The following is a 23,089-nucleotide window of genomic DNA, read 5'->3' as shown; positions in this document are numbered from 1 at the left end:
TACTTCCTTTTTGCGAAGTTGCTGTAGATACATGCCCATGACACTTGCTGTTCTCTGTTTCTGTCAATCAGTAAGGAGGCTAACCTCATTTCACAGCCTTCCTACAGTTTCGCTGTTTTTTCATTGATTTTTTCTGTCCATCTTTCTTGGAATAACAAGAACGAGATCTTCTCTACTAAGTGCTCTGTTGATGAAGTCCTTACTTGGGCTCAAGTAAGAAAGCGCCATTAACCCTCTAGGACCAGCGCTTCCTATCGGTGCCAGTTCCTGAAAGCCTGGAATCAACTTCCGAGAGATGTCACCTGGTGCCAGTTCCCTAGCTCCCGACTTCTGTTCTAGAGTCCTTGGCACTATCTAGAGATTATTGTTTCGGACTGCAGGAATTTGTCATACCTGGTTTTGGACAGGCCTCTGTTATCCTGTGACCAGGCTTTTGTGTCTCTTACGGATTTTTCAAGCCTTATAAATGTTCCAGATGTTAGTTCTGCCCTACACAGTTTTGCACGTCTTCGGTCTGTACGAAGTACAGGTATCGTGAAGTCCACACAAACCGTTTTCAAGTCCAATAAGAAGTCATTCCCGCACAGATGTCCTCATGTCTGCACAACTGTCAAGGATCAACAGGGTCAGCTACTAGTTTGCTCAGTCATCCATGAGCCTGCAGAATGATGTGCAAGTTCGCTCTGTTGCTTGCGAGTCCATAGAATCGTCAGCAAGTCTGCATGGCCCGCAGCTCCCCTCTCTCTCTTCAATGAAAGATGAGGTTCTAGATGGAGACAAACCAGACAGCCTAGTAGCCCTCTCTCTCTCTAACATTTGTCTTCTGTTTCTGGCCATAAACATCAGTTTTTTTTTTTTTTTCCTGAATATGTCCATGTATCCCTGGACGTCTCATGTATTTGTCTCCCTTTGAAGGAAGTTCAAAGTTTTGAACACGTACTGGGACAGGGAATCACTGCCGACACCATCGTTTTTTCCCTTAGCCCTGGTCTTCAGTTGGACTTTCAGCAGTGGCTGTCCGAATTTAGACTTTCAGAAGAAGTCCCTCATCATGAGACTAGTCTTAGACTGCTTCTCTCTCCTTGTTCTAGTAGAGGGAGCCTGCTCAGGGAACTGGGAAACTTCCAGGACGTTTCCCTGGGGGGAATGGAATCTTCACACATATGCCAGAGAACTGAAAGCCATTCACTTAAGGCTTCAGTTCTTCTCGGCCCTAGTGCACTCCTAGACTGTGGTATTCCTTTAGACAAGACCACAGTCCATACGTTTTTTACATTAGCACTCGTCACCAAGCGACAAGAGGGTTTTACTGCAGAGGACAATCAAGTTTCTTCTAGTCCAACTGGAATTTCTGGCAGATGAACCGAGCCATCAGAAACTCACTCTTACCCCCGAGTGGACCTTGAATCCCCTGAACTGTTGGGTTATGTGCTTCTATGGGGCAGGCCAACCTTGACTGTCTGCCACCTTAAAGGAAACTTCTAGCATGGGCAACACACACCATACTGCAAGACCGTTCCACCTGGATCTCTGCGCTCTTCCACTGTTCAACATGGTCAAGGAAGGGCTGAACTTTTTCAGGCTCATCAGAACATTACGAAGTGCCTCATAGCCCCATTCTGAACCATAATTTATGGCTCCCAAATGGCTACAGTTGATTGGTAGACTCGCCAAGAATCCTTCGACTATTTTTCTCTTCTTGAACAGCCTCACTTCAAGAGATGCCACCAAGGGTGGTACACTCTTATGTGGACGGGCTTTGGGCTGTCCAGGTGCTTGTCAGGAAGGAGGGTTTTTTTTTCAGAGGTGCTACAAGAGACATTTGAAAAATGCAGATGTCATCTTCTAGCTCAGTCTACTAATATAAGTGAACGATGTTCCAAATCGGGTGTCTCAAACTCCAAGTTTCTTCTTCTGAGACACTTATGACTCAAAAGCAGCATTGCCTTGTTTATCGGAGAGGATATAGAATCTCTCATGTTCCTCCTTTTTACGGGTATTGAGCTATGTCTGACTCAGTAACGCGGTTTGCTTGTTTACCCTGGGATTTTTTTAACCAAGAACGAGAACCCTTCCATGACCTGGAACCTTTCTCTCTCTCAAGAACTTAATGGAAGAGAAGATGGTCTTGACAGCCAGGAACAGTGCTCCGGGCTCCCAGGAGCACCCACCAGCTCAAGCCTTTACCTCGCCTGACTTCTAGCTCGCCTGGTGCCAGCTACAGCCTGGCACCAGCTCTGCCCTGAGCTCCTAGGAGTGCCCACCAGCTCCCAACCAATTAGTTATCTGGCAGCCAGCTCAGCTGGTGCCACCTTCAGCCTGGCACCAGTTCAGTACACCCAGTGCCTGGCGCCAGCTTCCGATCATCTGGCACCAAATCTCCCCACATCCTTGGCTCTGGGGAAGAGTGGGAAGCTCTCTATTCTGTGGGAGTTTTCAGGTATTATCTGAGCAGGATTGGAAGCACGGGGGCCATCCATTCATAACCTTTAGTGTTCTGACAAGGACTCTTTTTTTTTTGCCCTATCTAAGAACACATTGTTCTTCGTCATGTATGGACTTGGTCTATGGGACCATTCTTAGTTTCAGGAAAGAGTAGGGCCTACTTTTAAGTGAAAGCTATAGAAGTCAGAACAACTTCTACCTCATTAGTCTTCATGCATATAAGCCCCTTACATTCATCCTACAATCGACCTACTGGAAGTGCAATTGATTTTCGCTTTTCACTTCTTGAGAAAAGTTTAAACAGTGTTAAAATTTTTTGCAGTACCTTGCGATTATTTGTACTGTTAACTGGCTTGGCATCACGTGAGGAAGCATAGGATTTTCTCCTACTTTCTCTTCACCGTGTAGTAAGGTGCTGAGTTTTGTGAGAGCCGGGGGGTACAATGTACCTGGAGCACCCATCACTCTCAGTGGATGGGTCAATGTCTTTATTTCAGTGCAGATGACAGTGTTATCTGGTTGTTTTTTTATTGTGGTACTGCACCCAGGGCAAGGGCACTTTTTGAAGTTTTGCCAGCCTTCGGTTAGCTCCTTCACTGCAAACTTCCAATTATGCTTTGCTAGCCATCAGACTACTCCTTAGTTGCAAGGCTTCCACTTAGGTAGAGGTGCTCCATGGCTTTACCACCCCGCCACTGCAGGTTAAGTTGAGCACCAAACAGAGGCAATTTTCTACTGCAGGCTCTCTTAGCTAATAAGGAAGTACAAGTGTTGTATTCAATGCTAGCAACTTTTTCTATTTCAAATTCATTACTGTACATGACTTAAATGTTTTGGAGTAGAATATGTCCATGTATCCCTCCTCCTATTAATGTTGGGAATCAGCTATGTAATTACTTGGTAAGTTACTTATATAAAAATGACATTTTTGTAATAAAATAAAGTTTTATATGTACTGTACTTACCAAGTAATTACATGATTGGAGCCCTCCCTCCTCCCCTCTGATGGCCATATGGCATAAACAGAATGAGGTTGTCTGCTAAGTAGTTCCTGGTATTCCTGTTAGTGGACGGGACGAGTCGCCTGAACTAAACTTTGAAGCGTTACCCACAAATTTTTTAATTTAGGCTGCTGTGCAAGAGGAAACTATAGCTATGTAATTACTTGGTAAGTATATATAAAACATTATTTATTATAAAAATGTCATATTCCATTCCATGGAAATTGAGATTTATGAGTGAGCAGATAAATGGTGAATTACAGAAAATCTTTGTAAAAAGTAGAAAAGTATTACAGTCTATTATTTTGTATAATGACAGTGAAGTTATAAGTATATTTTACTAATCACAGGGCATATTCATTCTTATTACCATATTATCATTGCATGAATAGAGAAGAATACTGTATTAGTAATGTATAAATGAGGTGGATTATTGGATTGGAGGTGCCAAGAATACCATGAGATTTTAAGTGAAGTCATAATCATTATTATTATTCTTAAACTTGCCTCTATACTGAGGGTATCCTGAGTTTAACAGAAATATATGGGACAAGTCAGAAGTGGAAAATTTTAACTAGTTTTAACAAATTATACTTTTTCAGGAAAGTTTGGTTTGGAGTCTATGTTCAGTGTTTTAAGAGATGAGGAATCAGGGATTTGCATGTGTTATGGTTCGTTTGTCACCACTTCTTCACAGGTAGCTCAGTTCTTAATAGTTTTGGAACTAACAAAATAAGAGGTCGAGTAATCTGGTGGCGTATGTCTACCCAAGAGTTGTACTGTACAGTACTGCCTTTAATTAAGGTTATACAGTGGTGTGTAGAGGTGTTTTCATAAGGCAAAATCCCAGATTTTTACATCCTGTTTTGATATGTAAAATACCAAAGAAAAGTTTGATGAGTTGTACCCTTGTTCTTCATCCCAAAGTACACTACCTTGTGCAGTACTACATCACACAGAAACTCAGCTATGTTTTGTTAGTTGACCAAGTCCTCATACTGTACCACAAAAACTCACAATTGAATATTAGCTATTAAGAGGAATCCAAGTGTAACATCTTTTAGAGATATAAAACTAAATGACAGTAATGACAGCAACTTTTAATTTAGTATAAATGAAGTTAATTAGTTTACTGCTCTTGTACAGTTCTTAGTGAAGATGGACTTAGTGTTTACCTGGGACACTGAATTGATTGTACAGTACAGTATGTGAATGTTTTTTAATGCCTTCCAGTTGTCTGTCTCTTATTTTTTCCTCTGTTACAAGACAGCTTACCAAACACCAAACTTTATTGGCTTTCGAAATAACTTTATATTTTCTGTGACCATGAGGATGTTCTGGAATGTAAACATGAACATATTTTTGGAAAATCTTTGGTTTGTATAATTATTTCTTGTGTAGTATGTATACTGAGTTTCACAAATATTCAGATGAAGTTTTAAACTCATATCTAGAATGTACATGTAATTTCTTAGGAAGAAGTGGAATATAAAGACTTTTTTTTTTTTTCATGCAAACCTTGTTTCACAAAATACAGTAGTGGGTAGTTACTTAATTTCTAGATGTAGGTTTTGCTAATAACATAAGCTTTTTTATGCTCGTCAGAAATTGTTATATCTTTGTTTAAATTACATGTATACATAATTATTTTAACTGAACCATCTATTTTAATAAACATGGTTTCCATTGAAAGAATAGGGAAAACCAAATTAAATATTGTTTAAACAATAAGTTGCATGTTTCATGATAGATTCTGTCATAGAAATTTTAGTAGGAAAATAGCACTGTGCTTTTGATCTTTTTATTTGCTTGGAATTGGATTTAATTGATATTATAGGCATATCAGTACAGTTGGTATTAAAATAAATTTGTTTCACAGCATTTTGGAATTAGAAATTTCATAAAATGGAGTCATTTTCCTTGTAGAAAAGGATTTTAGAACTGTAGAAAAGGATTTTAGAGCAACTGTGTCAGAAAATTCCTTTGTGACATTGTATTGTAGTGGGAATGGGTAAAGTATTTCAAGTGTGCTATTGCATTTTATCCTGATATGAAGATTGTATGTGATTTTTCGAAGACTTTGCACATGATGTAGTATTTTGAAAGAATTTTATTGGGTACACCAGCATGACTGAAGCTCTCCCATATTTGTTTCATGATTACTGCACATAATTACAGTAATCCTAGATTTAAGGTATTCTTGTGTATTTTCTTACATGAAGTTTCGAAGGATAAGTTTTCAGAGGTTTAAGAGAATAGTTCTGCAAAAGAATGAATATGGGATACAATGTATAATTATAGTGCACTATATTTTTAAATGATTTTAAACTTGTATAGAAAGTTTCGTTTCAGCTCAAATCTTTGAAAATTTAATACTACATAGAATGGCAGTGAATACTTATCACTTTGTGCATAGTGTATCAGTTTTGCATAAATTGTGAAAAGGATCTTATATATAAGTACAGTAGTATGTATTTGGAATATTTATGCTACCTAACAGTGAATGCATATTCCTCTACACAGTGAGACACTTCATAAGACTGCTATTCCTAAAGTCAGACTACATTCATACTCCAACTTATAGAATTTTTCAGCACAAGATACTTTTGAGTACAACTTTGTGATCATTATAACCTGGGGAAGTAAGATAGCATGAGTCTACTGCATCATTTCTTTTGTTATTTTGTGTGTTTATCATAATTTCAACAATTGGTGCAGCACGTATTATACAAAACTTTATTGAATGAGTGCAGTTGGATAATCATAATTTCCTAATACTGAATTGGTTAAATTTTCTTATTGCCCAGGCTGAGCAAATGAAAGTATAGTATATGTACATTAAGTGTTTAGAACTTATAAGTGTGGGAATGGGTACAAATATGGGACTTAAGCTTTACATAAGTAACTTACCAAGTACAGTAGAACCCCGGTCCTCGACCGTACCAGAACTCGACATAATTGGATTTCGACACGAAGTGTCGAGTAAATTTTGCGTCGGAGCTCGAACAACAAACCGGAATCCGACCCGATGAATCATATGATGTTTGCAAAACAAAGAGTTTCGGTTGGCTGCCGCTAGTTGGCGTTGTTGGTGGCGTTCTTCCCATGCATATTTAAAAGCATTTAAAGCCCACACACGCTGCTGCTGTTGTTTGGAGAAGTACACGCTTGTACAGGTATATCATCATTTTTTTGGCTTTCTGCACTGAATTTTCATCCAATCATAGGTCCCAATAAGTTAGGGTACCATAATATATATTGAAAGATGTTTTACAGCGATTTTGTATACTATTCCAGTAGACTTTGTATGAAATTTACCATAAATACTGAACGTAAACAAAGTTTATGTAATTAATACCGCAATACACCACCAGGGTGGCACTTTGGTTTGTTTACATCTGCTCATGCCACAAGCTGCCAAGTGCCGACGTAACTTAGGAAATTTTTCTTAATTTTATGATAACAGACATACAGTAATTAGGCTTATAAATACTGTATTATTAATTTACTGTAATAATCAGGCTTGTTTTTGTGTGTACCCATTACAGTACATTCTGGAAGTGCCTATAGGCTACCTAGCCTAGCCTATGGTGCTCGGTCTACCATTGGTAAGACTGCTGCATTGGTTGTAGGCCAATTTTTTTTATACAGTAGGCATTAAAAATGTAAAAAGTACTTCTGATAAGTTATTTAACTCTGAACTTATTTAATTGTAATTTGTGTAATGTTTTGTATAAAAAGGCAAGGTTGGGGTAATGACTGGTAGTCAGGAATGGATTAATCCATTTTCAGTTATTTCTTATGAGAGAAATTGATTCAGAATTTGACTAAACTGAATCTCGATGCTTCTTCTGGAATGGATTAGTGTCGAGGACCGGTGTTCTACTGTACTATAATTATATTGCTACTAGTTTCAATTGCTCGGCAGCTAAAATTTTGAAATTCGCAGGTCGCGCTATTTTGTTTGGCTAGGAGACCAACCCTGCCCACTTTTACCCCTTTGTTGGCCGAGTTGGTTGAGCTTCAGACCGTCATTCGATGGGCCGGAGTTCGATTCCCGCCGCCGGCTGATGAAGAGTTAGAGGAATTTATTTCTGGTGATAGAAATTCATTTCTCGCTATAATGTGGTTGATTCCACAATAAGCTGTAGGTCCCGTTGCTAAGTAACCATTTGGTTCTTAGCCACGTAAAATAAGTCTGATCCTTCGGGCCAGCCCTAGGAGAGCTGTTAATCAGCTCAGTGGTCTGGTAAAACTAAGCTATACTTACTTACTTCAGGGTAAGAGAGGAACAACTAGCAAAAGGATTCAATTTGTTTCTGCTGGCTAATGGCTGTACACCAGCTTTTAGCAGCAGCTTTGATTTTGGAATTGACTTTGATTAATTTGACTTGACCTTGTGATTAATTCGACTTTACCTTGTTTACTGATTGTGACTTTAGTTGACTTGTTTGCCAAATGTCAGACTCAAGTTTGACTAACTTCAGGTATTGCAGCAAAGGTTGCAATATGCATTTGACTAAGAAACCTTATGATTCCCATTCTATCTGCACGGATTGTAGGGGACAAGTTTGTTCAGTAGACTTACGATAAAAAGAGAAAAGCGATGGCCAGACGGATTAGTAAGGCTTTAGCTAGTCAGTGATCTCCTGTTGATCATGATATTGATAATGCTAACGTCGAGATTGACATTCCTATTATTGCTGTTGATCCTGTACCCAGTTCTCCTTCTGTGCAACCTGCTCCTTTACCCGGCCCTCACACTCACAACCTCAACCACAGTTCCTCATTGGGCGAGCGGGTTCCGTTCTCAGCTACCACTCTGTTGGCCGCGAGTTCAAATATCCAACCAGCCAATGAGGAATAAGAGGAATTTATTTCTGGTGATAGAAATTCATTTCTCGCTATAATGTGGTTCGGATTCCACAGTAAGCTGTAGGTCCTGTTGCTAGGTAACCAATTGGTTCTTAGCCACGTAAAATAAGTCTAATCCTTCGGGCCAGCCCTAGGAGAGCTGTTAATCAGCTCAGTGATCTGGTTAAACTAAAGTATACTTAATTTAACGACCTCAACCTCATTGCCAGTCTCGAGTGTAAAATCGATAAAAGGTTTGAATTGATTGTAGAATCTATTGTTCAATTAGCCTCATCAGTCAAGGTCCTTATGGACAATAAGAGTGATTTGGAGGGCTCTGTAGTGCCTAGTGCCAGTACAGTGTCGGTGGAACGCCCGATTGCGCCTGGTTTTAGTGTTGTGTTGGTAGAGGAGGTGGCTGCCCATCCTGTCAATTCTCCCAGGCAAAGGTCAATGTCATACTCCCCTAAGCCTGGGAGGAGTCAAACGTGTAGCCTAAGGGAGGTCAGTGGGGTCTGCCCATGGGTAGTCGCCCCCACGGTTGGACCTGTTATGGAATGCCAGGTTGCAGCCAAATTCACTGGAAAGGTGTATCCTTGGACGGGCATGGTCTTTCATCTAGCTCAGATGATTCTTCTACCAGGCGCCAATGGTGTTTTATGGGTGAATCATGCCCTTTGAAAAGGCGTGCTGGTGATGTGTCACATTCTCATCCAGTGCCGTGTAAGAAATTCAGAGAGCCTGTTCGCAGTCCTCTTCCGTCTTGCAGTCATTGGGATAGTCTGGAGCATTTTCTTTCTGTTTCTCCCTTGGTAGAGTGTCAGATTGCAGCTTCCAAGCATCCTGCTTCTCTCTTTGTCTAAAACGTCTTCCCTTGAGCGTCCTCATGCACCCGAGACTCCTCTGGCCCCCAACCATTCTGCATTGTCAGAAGCTCCCTTGACTGCCGAATGCCCAGTTTCTTCAGAGTTCCCGAAATCATCTCAGTGCTCGTTGGCTCCTTCTCGTCCTGCTGTGTCAGAGTGCCCGTCTTCTCTCGAGCGTTATAGAGCGCCTACCTTCGCCTGTCTACCCAGTGATTCATGGATCGCCAGCTAAGATGAAGCCCCCACTGGCTCCTGGGCTGCCTTTGGCACCCAAACTTCCGTTGGCACCAAAGTGCCCACTCTCCTCCGTTCACCATGTTTCTGCCACCAACACTTTGACTATTACTGCTGGTAGAGTTTCTCAAGTAGTTGGGCATTCTTCTGTGCTTCAGTCTCCTGCATTTCAGGCTTTACCCTCTTCCAGCAAGCAAGCGCTCTCCGTGGTAGACCCGATTCAGAGCAAGCTGGACAGTACTTTGAGCCTGTTAAAGAAGGCTTCGACAACCCCCCAACCTATGGACTTAGCTTTGTCTCCTGTCTCTTCAGACGAGGAAGAAGAGGTTATTGCTGAAGATGCTCATCCTTCAGCTTATGCATCGTTGCTAAGGTATCTTCTTTCTACCTTCCTGAGTTTCTTTTTGCCTGCAGCTCCTTCTTCGCCTGCGTCTGCTTTTCTTATGGAGTCATAGTCCTCCGATTCTGTGAGACTGCCCACGTTGGTGCTTTCTTCTTCTGCTAAGAAAGCCTTCAGTGATATTGAGGGATGGCTAGCGGAGAAGAGGGAACAAGGTAGAGCCATCTTCAGCTCCCCTCCTTCTAGATTGTCAAAGAAGAGACAGCTATCTTATGCCACTGGGGAAGCTACTTCTCTGGGAGTTTCTGCCTCCTCCCCAGGGGGGGGAGACTTCTCTGGGCTGATCGATTCCTCTCACAGATCTGCGTTTACACCAACAAAGATTATCTTCAGTTTGACGGAACTCTCACATCTTAAAAACTTGTTCAAGGTGTTTGAAGATTTGAGTTTTCTTGATTGGGTGGTGGGCTCTCTATCCCGCAAGCTTAAGGACTGCTCTGTTATTCCTGAAGATAGTGCCTCCGATTGGCTGGGGGTCCTCTCGTATATCGATAAAGGGATCAGGGATAGTTCCCAGGAGTTAGCGTCCCTGTACACAATGGGAGTACTTGAAAATAGAGAAGTGTGGTGTTCTTACACCTCTAAGTGAGTGACTCCCTCACAGAAGTCGGCCCTTCTGTTTTCCACACTGGATCGTCATCATCTGTTCCTGCAGGCTACAGTTGTGGAGATTTCTTCAGATCTTCAGAAGAGTAAGCAAGATCTTCTTGCTCAATCCTCTAGGTGGCCTAAAGAGATGCCTGCTCATGCCTCCAGGACAGTCTCCCTGCTGCAGACACGGCCCTTTCATGGCAGGTTCTTCCGGCAGAGCCCTGGATTGTCAATTTACTGAGGGAAGGTTATACTATCCCCTTCAAAGAAAAGCTGCCTTTAAGCAGCTCTCCAGTAACATTGTCAGCTTACTCCAAAGGCTCGAAGAAGTCTTTGGCCCTCTCAGAGGAAGTGTCGTCCCTTCTCAAAAAGGGGGCGATAGAATTAGTAGAGGATGTGGACTCCCCGGGGTTCTACAATTATCTTTTTGTGGTGCCCGAAGCTTCAGGGGGCTGGAGGCCCATCCTAGAAGTCAGCACATTGAATGTCTTCATACGAAAGACAAAATTCAAGATGGAGACAAATCGAACTGTCATGTCATCCATTCGCCAGGGAGACTGGATGACATCAACAGACATGCAAGATGTGTACTTCCACATCCCAATACATTGGGAATTGAGGGAGTTTCTGAGGTTTGTGTTTGGGAACAAAGTGTTCCAGTTCCGCACTCTATGTTTTGGGTTATCGATGGCGCCACAAGTGTTTACCAGAGTTCTCACTCCCCTAACAAAATGGCTCCATCTGATGGGAATCAAGATCTCCCTTTATTTGGACGATTGGCTACTTTGGGCCCAATTGAAAGAAAAATGTTCAGAGGACCTTCAAAAGACTTCTAGCCCAGGAGCTGGGATTGATGATCAACTTTCAGAAGTCTCAGTTGATTCCGTCACAATGGGTTCTTCATTTAGGGATGATAATAGACTCTCGGAGTTTTCAGGTTTTTCCATCCCTGAAAAAATAGAGTATTGCCTCAGGATAGTACGCAGATTTCTTGTTCTGGATCAATGCTCCGCCAACAAATGGATGTCTTTTGGGGACATTATCGTCCATAGAACAGTTCGTCCTTCTGGCAGGCTTCATATGAGACCACTCCAGTTCTTCTTAAAAATCAGCTGGAGCAGGAAAAAATACCCAGACTCTTTCGTGTTCCGAGCGACTCCTGAGATAAGAGAGGACCTGCATTGGTGGACCTTAGAAGGAAGGTTGTCCCAAGGGAAATCCCTCCTTCCATTGAACCCCAACCTAGACTTCTTCTCAGATGTGTCGAACCTAGGTTGGGGAGCTCTCTTGGGGAGCAAGGAAATTTCAGGGACCTGGTCCCCGGACAAAGAGATTGGCATACAAATGTCAAGGAATTGAAGGCATTTCATCTGGGGTTACAATTTTTCAAGGAATAAGGATGCAACAAGTCAATCACAGTGTACCCCGACAGTACGACTGCTCTGTCACATATCAAAAACCAAGGGGGGAATACACTCTTTCTCCCTTCATGAGACGGCAGGGGATCTTCTGCTTTGGGCAGAGCAATTTCAGGTCAGGCTTCTTACGCGCTTCATCCAGGGGAAGGCCGACGTTCTGGCGGGTGGATTAAGCCCCTGGAAACAAGTGTTACCCATGGAGTGGACTCTGGATCCTCAGGTTTGCTCAGATCTATGGAAGTTATGGGGGACTCTGGTCATAGACCTGTTCACGACTTCCATAAACCATCGTCTCCCCGTTTTGCTAGCCAGTTCTGGATCCTTTAGTGTGGGCAACCAATGCCATGCTTCAGGACTGGTCAAACAGTCACCTTCATGCTTTTCCCCCTTTCAGTATGGTAAGACTGGTGATCAACAAATTCCAGACTCACCAAAATCTGTCAATGATCCTAGTGGCTCCTTTTTGGCCGACAAAGGAATGGTTCACAGACCTTCCCAACCTACTTGCAGACTTTCCGATGCTGCTACCTCAAAAATTTCATCTGCTAAAACAATCCCACTTCTGGCACTTTCATCAGGGGTTGTTTACTCAGGCCCTGACAGGCTACATATTATCAGGAAACTTCTTAGGAGGAAGGGGTTTTCAAGATCGGCTTCATGAGCTATTGCCAAATGTGGTTGGCAGTTCTCTGATAGAGTCTTTCAGACTAAGTGGATAATTTTTAGAGACTGTTGCAGAAAGCACAGAGTGTTGTCTTGTCAGACATCTGTAGCTGAAATAGCAGCCTTTCTGCTATATCTTAAGACCAATAGAAACCTGTCATCCTCGACGGTCAAGGGTTATAGGGCCATGTTAAGCTCTGTCTTCAGACATAGGGGAGTGGACCTTTCCTCTAATCAGGATTTATCTGATCTAATTAGATCGTTTGACACCACAAGACAGAAGGAGGTAGCAGTAGTGCCATGGAACCTGGATGTGGTTCATAAATGGTTGTCTGGGCCCAGTTTGAGCGTATGCATTTGATTTCCCTAAAAGATCTAACTAGAAAGACCCTTTTTCTAGTCGCTTTAGCAACTGCAGAATGAATCAGTGAGGTCCAAGTAATAGACAAAAGAGTGGGCTTCTCCCAAGGGAATGCTGTCTGTTCCTTCTCTTTGGTATTTCTAGCCAAGAACAAGCCCATTTCCAATCCGTGGCCTCATTCCTTTGCAATTAAGTTTGTCTGAAATTGTAGGCCCAAATGAGGAAGAGAGAGTATTGTGTCCTGTGAGATCTCTAAGGTTTTATCTTCACAGAACAAGAAGATTCGTGGTTCTTCAAACACTTTATGGTGTTCTGTTACAAACCCTTCTTGGCCACTTTCAAAGAATGCCCTGGCATTCTTCCTTAGAGACCTCATCTCAGAAGCCCAATCTTCGGTTGAACATGAGGTTTTTCCATTGTGTAAAGTGAAGGCTCATGAAATTAGAGCTGTTGCCACTTTGTTGGCGTTCAAGCGTAATTTGTCTCTCCTCTATATGAAGCGATTTTTTGGAAATGTAAGTCGGTCTTTGCAGCACATTATTTGAAGGAAATTGACACAATTTACAATAATTGTAAACTGTCCATTTTCGGTGGCTGGCGTGGTGTTGGGGGAAGAAGCGTAGGAAGCATTCCTTCCTTTCTTTCTTTCTTCATCTTGATTTGAGGTTGTTGAGTTTTTAAGGGAGCGGGGGGGCGGTTACAGTGTACTGGAGTGCCCTCCAGTCCTTCATGGTTGGGCAGTGGTTTTTAACTTTTTATGGTATTAGGTGACGTTTATTTTATTGTTGTATTTTCTGTACTATGCCCTGGGCAAGGGCAACATAATTACCTTTGTCAGCAATTGGAATCACTTCGCTACAAGGTACCCACTAACATAGTAGGCAAGCCTCAGCTATACTGCCGCGCCACTGTACAATAAGGAGGGCGCCAATAGAGGCAGTACCTTCCTGCAGCAGCTTCCTTATCAGGTAAGGAAACAACAGGCATTTCTATTCTCAAATTTATTACCATTACTAATGTTTTGGGGTAGATTTGTTCATGCATCCCACCTCCTGTCAATGTGGGAATCAGCAATGTAATTAAAGTAAACCCCCCCATATTTGCAGGGGATGCATACCACACCCCCCCGCAAATAGCTAAAATCCGCAAATACTTAAAACCCCTCTAAAAACACTTAGAACTGCCTATTTTGATAGTTCAGATACAAAAAAAAATGCTTATACCTGTGAGTATTTTAATAGTTTTATCACAAAAAGTGCATTTAGTCATGAAAATGATGTGAAAATACAGTAATTAGTGAATATTTCTCAGTGAAAAATACCACAAGTGGGCGAATCGTGAGAACGCGAATACAGGGGTTTACTGTACTTGGTAAGTTACTTATATAAAAATGACATTTTTATGATAAAATAAAGTTTTATATATACTTACCAAGTAATTACATGATTGGAGCCCTCCCTCCTCCCCTCACATGAACAATGTGGCATCAAAAAATTGAATCCTTTTGCTAGTTGCTCCTCTCTTACCCCGAAAGTGGGCAGGGTTAGTCACCTAGCCAAACAAAATAACGCGACCCATGAATTTCAAAATTTTAGCTGCCGAGCAAGTGAAACTAGTAGAATGTAACTACATGGAGTGTATATATAAAACTTTATTTGATCATAAAAATGTCACTTTTCATTATACTTACAAAAGAAATTATTCTGCAATAATTGTTGGTTGATGCTTCTTGAAAAGATTTCAGTATCTGGCTGAATGATGTAAGTTTGGTTTGTATGCACAGTGATGTGTGATGCTTTAGTTGATACGTGTTATTGTGAACTATTGACAGGCAACTTTACCTTGACACAAATGTTTGACATCCTACGAGATAAGGAATCAGGGATTTGCCGTGGGACTGATCATAGTCATCCAACTGCTGGTAGTATGGTAAGTTCTGCATAAATTAATAATTGATGGATTTTAACTGCATGATATTAATTGCCCTCCATTTTTTAAGTTATTGTTTTCATATTAATATTTTCATATTAATTGAAATTGTTAAGCTTTTATAGATGTCTTACTTAGAGATGCACTCATTGTTTCCCAAGATGAGAGAGAGCTGTTTTGTAGGGCTGCAAAAATGCTGATATCTGTAGGTTAGAAATGTATTTATATGTTGATGGAAATGTTTTATATTAAACACTTTTAATCCTATGTGAAACCATGTGGAGACATTTACATCCAATTACATATAGGGAATTTATTCCCACTGAACAGTGTATTAATTGAAGCTAAACTACCCTTGGACTTTTAACCCCCTTGCAGATGATGGGGTACCACTTATAGCCTGTGTTGAGTGGCATGAAGTAAAGGTTCTTTGCAGTGTCTATTTGGGTCCAGATCCATTGCTTTCATCCTTTTATTTCTTATCTTTTCCCTTTGGTCTCTTCCAACTTAGCTGTGCAGCTCAACTCTTTAACTGTACCTTGCTCCAATTTTCAGTTGTCATTTCAGAACAGATCCTTTAGGTGAACCCAATGAGTCAAAAAATGACTGTGGTCTTTTCAAACATACTTATAGAGGCCATAATGTAGGTACGGGGCTCAGATCAGCTACCTTCAGTGCTCAATATTCTCACCCTTCTAAGGTTATTCAGATCCATGAAGGCACCCCATTAAATATTGTGCCTTGTCAAGGTATGGACTTTAATAGAGCCTTTTACATTAGACTTTTCTTTAGCAAAATCTGGTGAAAAATAACTTTCCAAAGTGAAATTATGAAATTAGAAAAGGGAGCCAAATCAGCAATTCTTATTTTTCCCAGAGAAAAAAAAATTGTCGTCTTTAATGTGTTCCCCCACTTAGAATTAGTGTCATTCTGTCTTTTGTGTCCCTCTTAGCTTCACTTTTTGTCTTTTGTATTTTATAATTGATTTGGGTATACTGTATATGAAATCAGTCAGCATCTAGGGGAACCCATTAACCTCTGCCCTCCTGGTATTATTCATTGAGTGTTTAGTAGAGTTAATCCTACTTTGTCTTAGAGAACTTTTGCTTCATAATTCTTCATCCTCTGAGCTGCGAGTGAGTGAAAGTAAAGTGAGGCTAAGTGAGATGTGATGATCACTCACCAGGTAGGACATCAGTTATGTTGAAATACACACTGAATACTGAGAAAATTGCCTTTTGAGACTGGAAAGTCCTTTTCTAAGAGGAGGCCATACTGTAGGTATCTCATTGAGCATGATTTCATATAATGATGCACATAAGAGTCTTCAAAATGTCTTCTTGAAAAACTGTCTCATGGTCACATACTGTTCTGAGTTTAAGCTGTCTTGTAGACTATATAAATAACTTCACCTTGGTGTTATATTTATTAATTGTATGCACACAAATTTCCTTCAATGCTTCTTACTGTTTAAAAGTGCCATTCATTCAGGTAATCGTATTTGAGCATTTTAAGAACTGTACAATGTATTGTTCCATTGTTTGTTGACCAGTGGTTTTGGATGTCAGTCTCAATGCTTTTAATATGTGGGATGCTGTAAGTTCAGTTGTAGGGATAACATTTTGGTGCATTGGAACAAATGATAGATGCCAGTGCCCTGGAAACATTTAAAATATTGCAACATTTAACTTCATTTGTATTTTTAAGTGAAAGATCTAATTTATAATTTGAACAATTCTATTTGGGCAGTAGAATAACATTACAAGATCATTGTAAATAGTTCAGTGTGCTAGAAGTACACTGAAAGCATTTATTACAGCACTGAGACATTTATATCATAAAATATGAGCTTAGTTCTGTGAAAGCATGGCATTTTAATAGTGAAAATAAACTTGTGTATAAAACCACTGAGAAACAAATATAGCCAGTTAATATATTTTTTTATTTGTAGTTTTCAGTTTTGTTTTTGATTATTCAATTGGCATCTTGATATAGAAATCATAATCTTCATGATTGGCGTACATTATGATACTGTATTATCAAATATGCTTGACAGTGAAAACAAAATTGATAGGTTATCAGTACTGTATCATGAATTATTTGTCTTAAGATCAACTTGGTTTTTGCTCAACAGGTTTCAGTCCTGAGTTCAGGATCACAGAGACCTAGTTGCCACTGGTTCACAGGGACCCCAGACCCTCAGCGTTCTGTATTCAAGCCATTCATCTTCACAAGCAATGTCAAGATTTCACCACACATACAAAGTCCTAAAATTCCTGATGATGAAGATCCAGCCAAGGTAAATAATAAAAAGATTTTTTTAAAACAAGCTTTCATTAAAATGAACTAAAGAATAAATAATTTTTTGAGACACACCAGGATTTCCTTATAGTTCATCATGTCTACAAAAATAAAAGCGTGCGTGCCAAACATGGAAGGAAGGGCTACAAAAAAATAAAAGAAATATATTTTTTTAATTCTTCTGGCATTTCCTTCTATGTTTGGCGCCCACGCTTTTATTTTTGCAGACATGATTAATTGTAAGAAAATCCTGGTGTGTCTCAAAAAATTATTATTTACTTTTTAGTGCATCTTAATAAAAGCGTATTAAAAAATTTTATATTTTTTTCATTTTATATTTCTTAGTTTTTACAGAAATTGTAACCGATATATAACTAAAAAAATTGAACGTGATATCCTGTCGAGCCAAAGAAGGTCTGAAAATTCCATAGAGTTATTAACTTATTATACCAAGACAAAGAAGATATGAAAAATCTGAGTTTCATACAAATCCTGAGATACTGGGAGAGGTCACTGTAGGGTCACTAGAGGTCACTGCTGACCTGATCATGTAAGGTTGTATTGTCACCAGAACTGAGTAACCATGCAAAATTTCAAGTCTATCGGATGGAGGGAACAGGACGAAAATTGACTTACAATTTTGACCCAAACAGAGAGGCAGACAGATGCAGAAATCAACATAAATAAAAGCAATATCTGTTTTTACAAGAAAGGGATATTGTTTTGTCAAGTCATTATCGAATGCAGGTACCTCAGTTATCTGTTTTATCTTTTGTCTTATATTACAACCCCTTCTCCCAAAACTTCTGTCATTGGTGTGGGGCACCAAAGAACAATTATCCTGCTTTATAATTCAGCCCTAAGTACTTCCTCTTAACAGAATTAGCCTAGGGGCTAACAGAGTGCAACTTTAGAAATCCTGTTCTTAGATATTTCCAGGAAGACTTGTTTAGGAGCAACGACTCCAGAAAACGGACCATGAAGCCAGACCGGCACTAATAGGTTCAGTCATCGTTTTGGGAGTTGGGATACGAATGAGGAACTAAGAGTAAGGCCACTCCGGTGTAGCAGAATCATATCCTGGGATTGGTCTCAGTCATGGTCAAGGTCCCCTTCAAAAGAAAACCGTGAGATATCTCAGTCTCGTTCACCTCTTTTTGTTCAACGGGAACTTCAGACAGTAGAAGGCGGCAGCATCGGGTTTCCCCTACCTCTCCTTCACCAAGATGTAGGAACCAAGACTCTTGGTCACCGGTATGTAAGAGCGATCAGGAATGAACTGGACCTCCTAGACATTTTATTCCTTTGGATTTAGAATCGGAATTAGTTCAATTGGTACATGAATTTCCAGATAAAGGGGTAAAGTTTGTTGATCTTATCTGTATGATATGGAAAATTTTGAAATACCCATAACCTGAGAGAGAGGAAACCGAAGATTTCGCCGACTCCTCTTTAATGGAACAGGTAACTGATACTACTCCAGAAATCAAGCGGTTCATCCGCCTCCCATTAACTAAAATGGTAGGGTAAGTTGGTAATTAAAGAAGTGGATGTTCAAATAGCAGGAGAAGAAAGTTCCTTGGATGCCTCCAAGTCTCAGAAACTGCTGCCTCCTCCTTTGCCTAGACAGGCAAAATATTACATTCAGAAAATAAAGCCTCTCTTCCGAGGATAGTTAATGGAACACTATCCTGGTTGTCTTGTAACACCTCTTTAGACTTTTTACATCAGATATGATCAAAATTCACATGCTGAGATGCTGAATTTTGAGTTAACATTAGGAAGGACTTTAAGAGCTTCCTCTCGGCTTGACAACTGTCAAGGGGCACTGTTAAAACTTATTGAAAGAACAGTTTCTAATGATTCATGGTTGGTGATGAGACTTTTTCCCTCCATCAGGTAAAGCCCTGAAGTACATGACAAAGAATATAGTTAGTTTGTGGGCTAGTATAATTTTGAAAAGAAGAGAATCTCTCCTTTCCGTACCACAAAGGCAGATTTCTCCAGACAGTTGGTCGAATCTGAGAAACAGTGCTTTGTCTGGATATTTTCTCTAAGAACATCTAGATCAGGCAATTGCTGGCAGGAGGGAGGATGCACATAAAAGCAACACTACACATCTGGGGAGAAAACAAAGAAACTGCACTTTTCACACAACCCCGAAAAAAACGCATTGCCCAGCAAAGAGATGCGTAACAAAGACCCCAGCCATACATGATCTCGAGATGTAGAAAAAATATCTCACTCCACAGAGGGGGAAGTCATGGGAGAAAACACAAATACGCAGAGCATGTAATTAGCACATCTTATTGCCATGACAGCTAAGTTTATCTTATCAGAACTGGTAAAATATCTTGTTATCTAGAAGTCTGCTTCCTGTAACAGCTCAGTGAAAGAAACTGCATAGAAAAAATCACTTCTGGAATTCCTGGCCCTCTGCAGATAAAAGCCAACTGCTCTGTCAGGCAAAGAAGATGATCTTCATCTCTGATAAAAGGAGAATGGATGTAATGATTCCATTCATAAAATGCAACTTAAATTGTGTATGGAACTAACAATTTTTTAAAATAAATTTTATATTTTTGTATTATGCAAGTAATTATCATATGCTTGAAGTCAACCCTTCCTCCATCCAGTCCAGTGGGGTGCAGAGGATATATCTGTTCTAGAGCAAAGCTTCAGTCTGAAAAAGACATATAGGGAGCAGTTAGGTATCTGTGATACTCTTTTAGACTTGACATGACAATTGCAAGAGATCCTTGATAAAGGTTTTGAGTGCAGAGTACTGTAATTCACATAGATTTCAGTGCTGCTTTTGATTTAGTAAATCACAAGGCACTTATTTATAAACTTCAGAATCATGGAGTGGGTGGATGTATTTAAGGATTAGTTCAAGATTTTCTTGCAGGTAGCCAGCAGCGAGTTGCTGTTGATGGGAGCTTTAGTGAACCAAGACCTGTTGCGTTGTAGTTCCACAGGGTAGTGTTTTTGGTCCACTGTTCTTTCTAGTTTATACAAGTGATACGGTTGTTGGCATGGAAAACAAGATTCAGTATGCCAATGATGCAACACTTATGGATGTAGTAAAGTCTTCACTTATGAGAAATAAAGCTGCCCTCAGCCTCAATCAAGACATGGACTGGTGTAGTCAGTGGGGTATGAGGCTGAACTCCAGTAAAACAAAAACACTACAGATTAGCAGATCTCATACAGGTTTTCCACTCCATCCTCCCCTTCAGGTGGATGGGACTTTGCTGAATGAGCCTGAAGCTTCAACTACACTAGATGTAATTTTTGACTCACATCTTACTTTTGAGAAACATCTAATGAAAGTTTCAGCAAATGCTGCAAAAGTAAAGTGTTCTTCATAAGGCCTCATATTTATAACAGCGATAAAATCAGTGCAACCTGTTTTAAGTCATTTGTCCTTCCTTTACTAGAATACTGTTCTAGAGTGTGGATGTTTGCTTCTGCCAGAGATTTATATCTTTTAGATAGAGTGGTTTGTGGTGGTAGTGTCTGTTTACTAATATTAGCAGCTATAACTTGGACCATCGACAGATGGTCTCTTGTTTGTAATATTTTCATAAGTTGTATTTTAACAAAGATCTTTCACATACACAATTGATCCCTGATTCCATTTTCCTGCTGAGAGCTACCAGATTCACTGAACAACAGCACCAATATGCAGCAAATGTACCTTGCTGTTGAACTTTTCAGATCCAGAGGTCTCTTATTCCTCACACTGTTGGACTGTGGAACAGCCTCCCAGAGGATGTCATACAGTTGGAACTTCAGAAGGGGAAGCAAAGATGCAGTGCATTACTATCCTAATACAGTTCAATTTGTATTTTAATATTTTACTTAAATTTTTATATATTTATTAAATTTGTATATTTTTATTTATTTATTAATTTGTTAATTTATGTTTTTCTAATAACTGATCTCCTCTTTCTGTATTTCCCATTACCTTCTGTTACTCCTTTCGAATGAACACAATATTCTTTGGAAGGTTGACTTTTAAGCCAATACCCCCCTGTTGGCTTGTTCCATATGAATAGGGTTCATCTTCTGAATAATAATAATAATAATAATAATAATAATAATAATAATAATAATAATAATACAGTCAGACCTAAAAAATCCTGCATTCCATGGTCCAGGAACTCTCATGATCTGGGATGTTTTTGAATCAGCCATTTTTAGTTTTTTGGATTTTTTCAGATTTCAGAACTGAAACTTGCTTCGTAAATGCGCAAGCACAGTTTATTTCCAACGAAAACATTCTGTTAAACTAAAAAATGTACAGGATACAAAAGAACCGTAATTTGCTTGTTACTGTGTACTTGTGTAATTTCCAATCTAGTATATCTTGTGATCATTAAAATTTTGTCCAAAAGCATGATTTCATCACATACATCGTGTATAGTGCAAGATGTATTTTCAGTAGATTACACTAGGCTAGGCTTTCTATGCCTGTCTCAATTTCAGTAGATACCATTGATAATGCATATTCTATCTTGAGTTAGCTTGTAACTCATAAATAGGCCTAAAGCCAAAGTTCATTAGGCTAAATGCAAATCTTCATACATTAAATCAGGCTTACTAACATTATGACTTTTCTAAGAATTCATCACTATGTCTTATAATTAACAACCATTTCCTACTGCGTGAAAGACACTGGCATAAACAACAGCAAGTACAGGCAGTCCCCGGTTATCAGCGATCCGGTTTTACAGCGCTTGTCTAGCGACGACGATAACCAGATTTTCAACACTGATTCCCGGTTATCAACGGCGCTGATCACCGGTTATTGGCGCCGATAACCAGGGATCAGTGCTATTATCGGCGATTTTCGGTCAGCGGTGATTTTCGGTTATCGTCACACTGTCTGGAATGGAACCCCGCCGATAACCCGGGACTGCCTGTACTGTACTGACATAAACAATTTAATCAAGAAACAGCCATTTGCTGATGTCAGTTACTGTAACTAAAACAAGTTTTGACATAGAAAAAACCTATTTTTGGTAGTTGCAGTTGAGTCCTCAAGGTGTTACCCTTCCATGGTCTACCAGAGCTCCATGGTGACCAAACTAATATCAAAGAATTCTCATTTAGTTGGTCTTGTGGCTGGGTGTATGTTGTATTGATAAACACTATAACATGTGAAGGAATATGGAATGGACTCAGAGATATGAGGGCACTTTCCCTTATCTTCAGCAAAGCTGTACTTGGGTTGTTTCCATTCAAAACCTGCTAGAAGAAGTGATTAATGCGCATGCGCAGTCTGCCGTGCTGTCGACAAAAAGACCGTGGCTGGGTATGTGTCGTAGTGATAAAAACTAACATGTGATGGAGTATGTAATGGACTCAAAGATAAGAGGGCATTTAAAGATAAGAGGGCATTTTCCCCTATCTTCAGCAAAGCTCTTCCCAGGTTGTTTCCATTCAAAACCTGCTAGAAGAGGTGATTAATGCACATGCACAGTTTGCCATATTGTCGACAACAGACTTGCACGGAGACCAAGAAACCATGACTTTCTGTTCGTCAGTGCAGGATGATACCTTGCCCAAATCCCATGCCTTTTTGTCAAGGAAGTGGGAGGGTTTTGAGGACAACAGTGACTACCAAAAATTAGGTTTTTCGTACGTCAAAACCTGTTTTTTGATAGTGTAGCCACTTGTTTCATCCTCAAGGAGCTTTACAAAGAAATTAACAGGCGACAAAAAGATTTAAGCTCTCAAATTTTAATCCCATCAACCCCCCCAAAAAAAATTTTTGATCCATGGTCAAGCCACACATTATGTTGTAGGATGAAGTTGTACAGTGACTTACCTAAGCATACTGGGTTTGGTTGCAGTCTTGTCGCATCTTGCCTAGCGGTAGTTTGCGTACCCACCTTCAAGAGACTTAGTTTTCCGCTGTAGTGCCTATGGGGTTAGGACTGACCATATGACCTTCTGATACACAGTGTAATTGAATTTGTTCTAGCTCATGGCCATACAGTGCTCCCCCACTTTTGCAC

General features: G+C 40.1%; 1 protein-coding gene across 2 annotated transcripts in view; it reads left to right on the top strand.

Moving 5' to 3' along the window:
- The window catches only part of LOC136851261 (secernin-3), a 54,969-nt gene that overhangs the window by 23,832 nt on the left and 8,048 nt on the right, over positions 1 to 23,089 (top strand). Inside the window, exons 6-7 of one of the 2 annotated variants that reach the window (XM_067125228.1) lie at positions 14,665 to 14,762; positions 16,897 to 17,061. In XM_067125228.1, coding sequence (XP_066981329.1) covers positions 14,665 to 14,762; positions 16,897 to 17,061 — 263 coding nt within the window. Of the gene's footprint in view, positions 1 to 4,048; positions 4,144 to 14,664; positions 14,763 to 16,896; positions 17,062 to 23,089 lie in introns of both variants that reach the window. The other variant, XM_067125229.1, reaches the window with a different exon arrangement.

Source organism: Macrobrachium rosenbergii, chromosome 23, assembly GCF_040412425.1.
Source record: "Macrobrachium rosenbergii isolate ZJJX-2024 chromosome 23, ASM4041242v1, whole genome shotgun sequence".
NCBI classification, from domain to species: Eukaryota; Metazoa; Arthropoda; class Malacostraca; order Decapoda; family Palaemonidae; genus Macrobrachium; species Macrobrachium rosenbergii.
The sequence above is the reverse complement of the archived record's forward strand: the minus strand, read 5'-3'. Positions and strand labels throughout refer to the sequence as shown.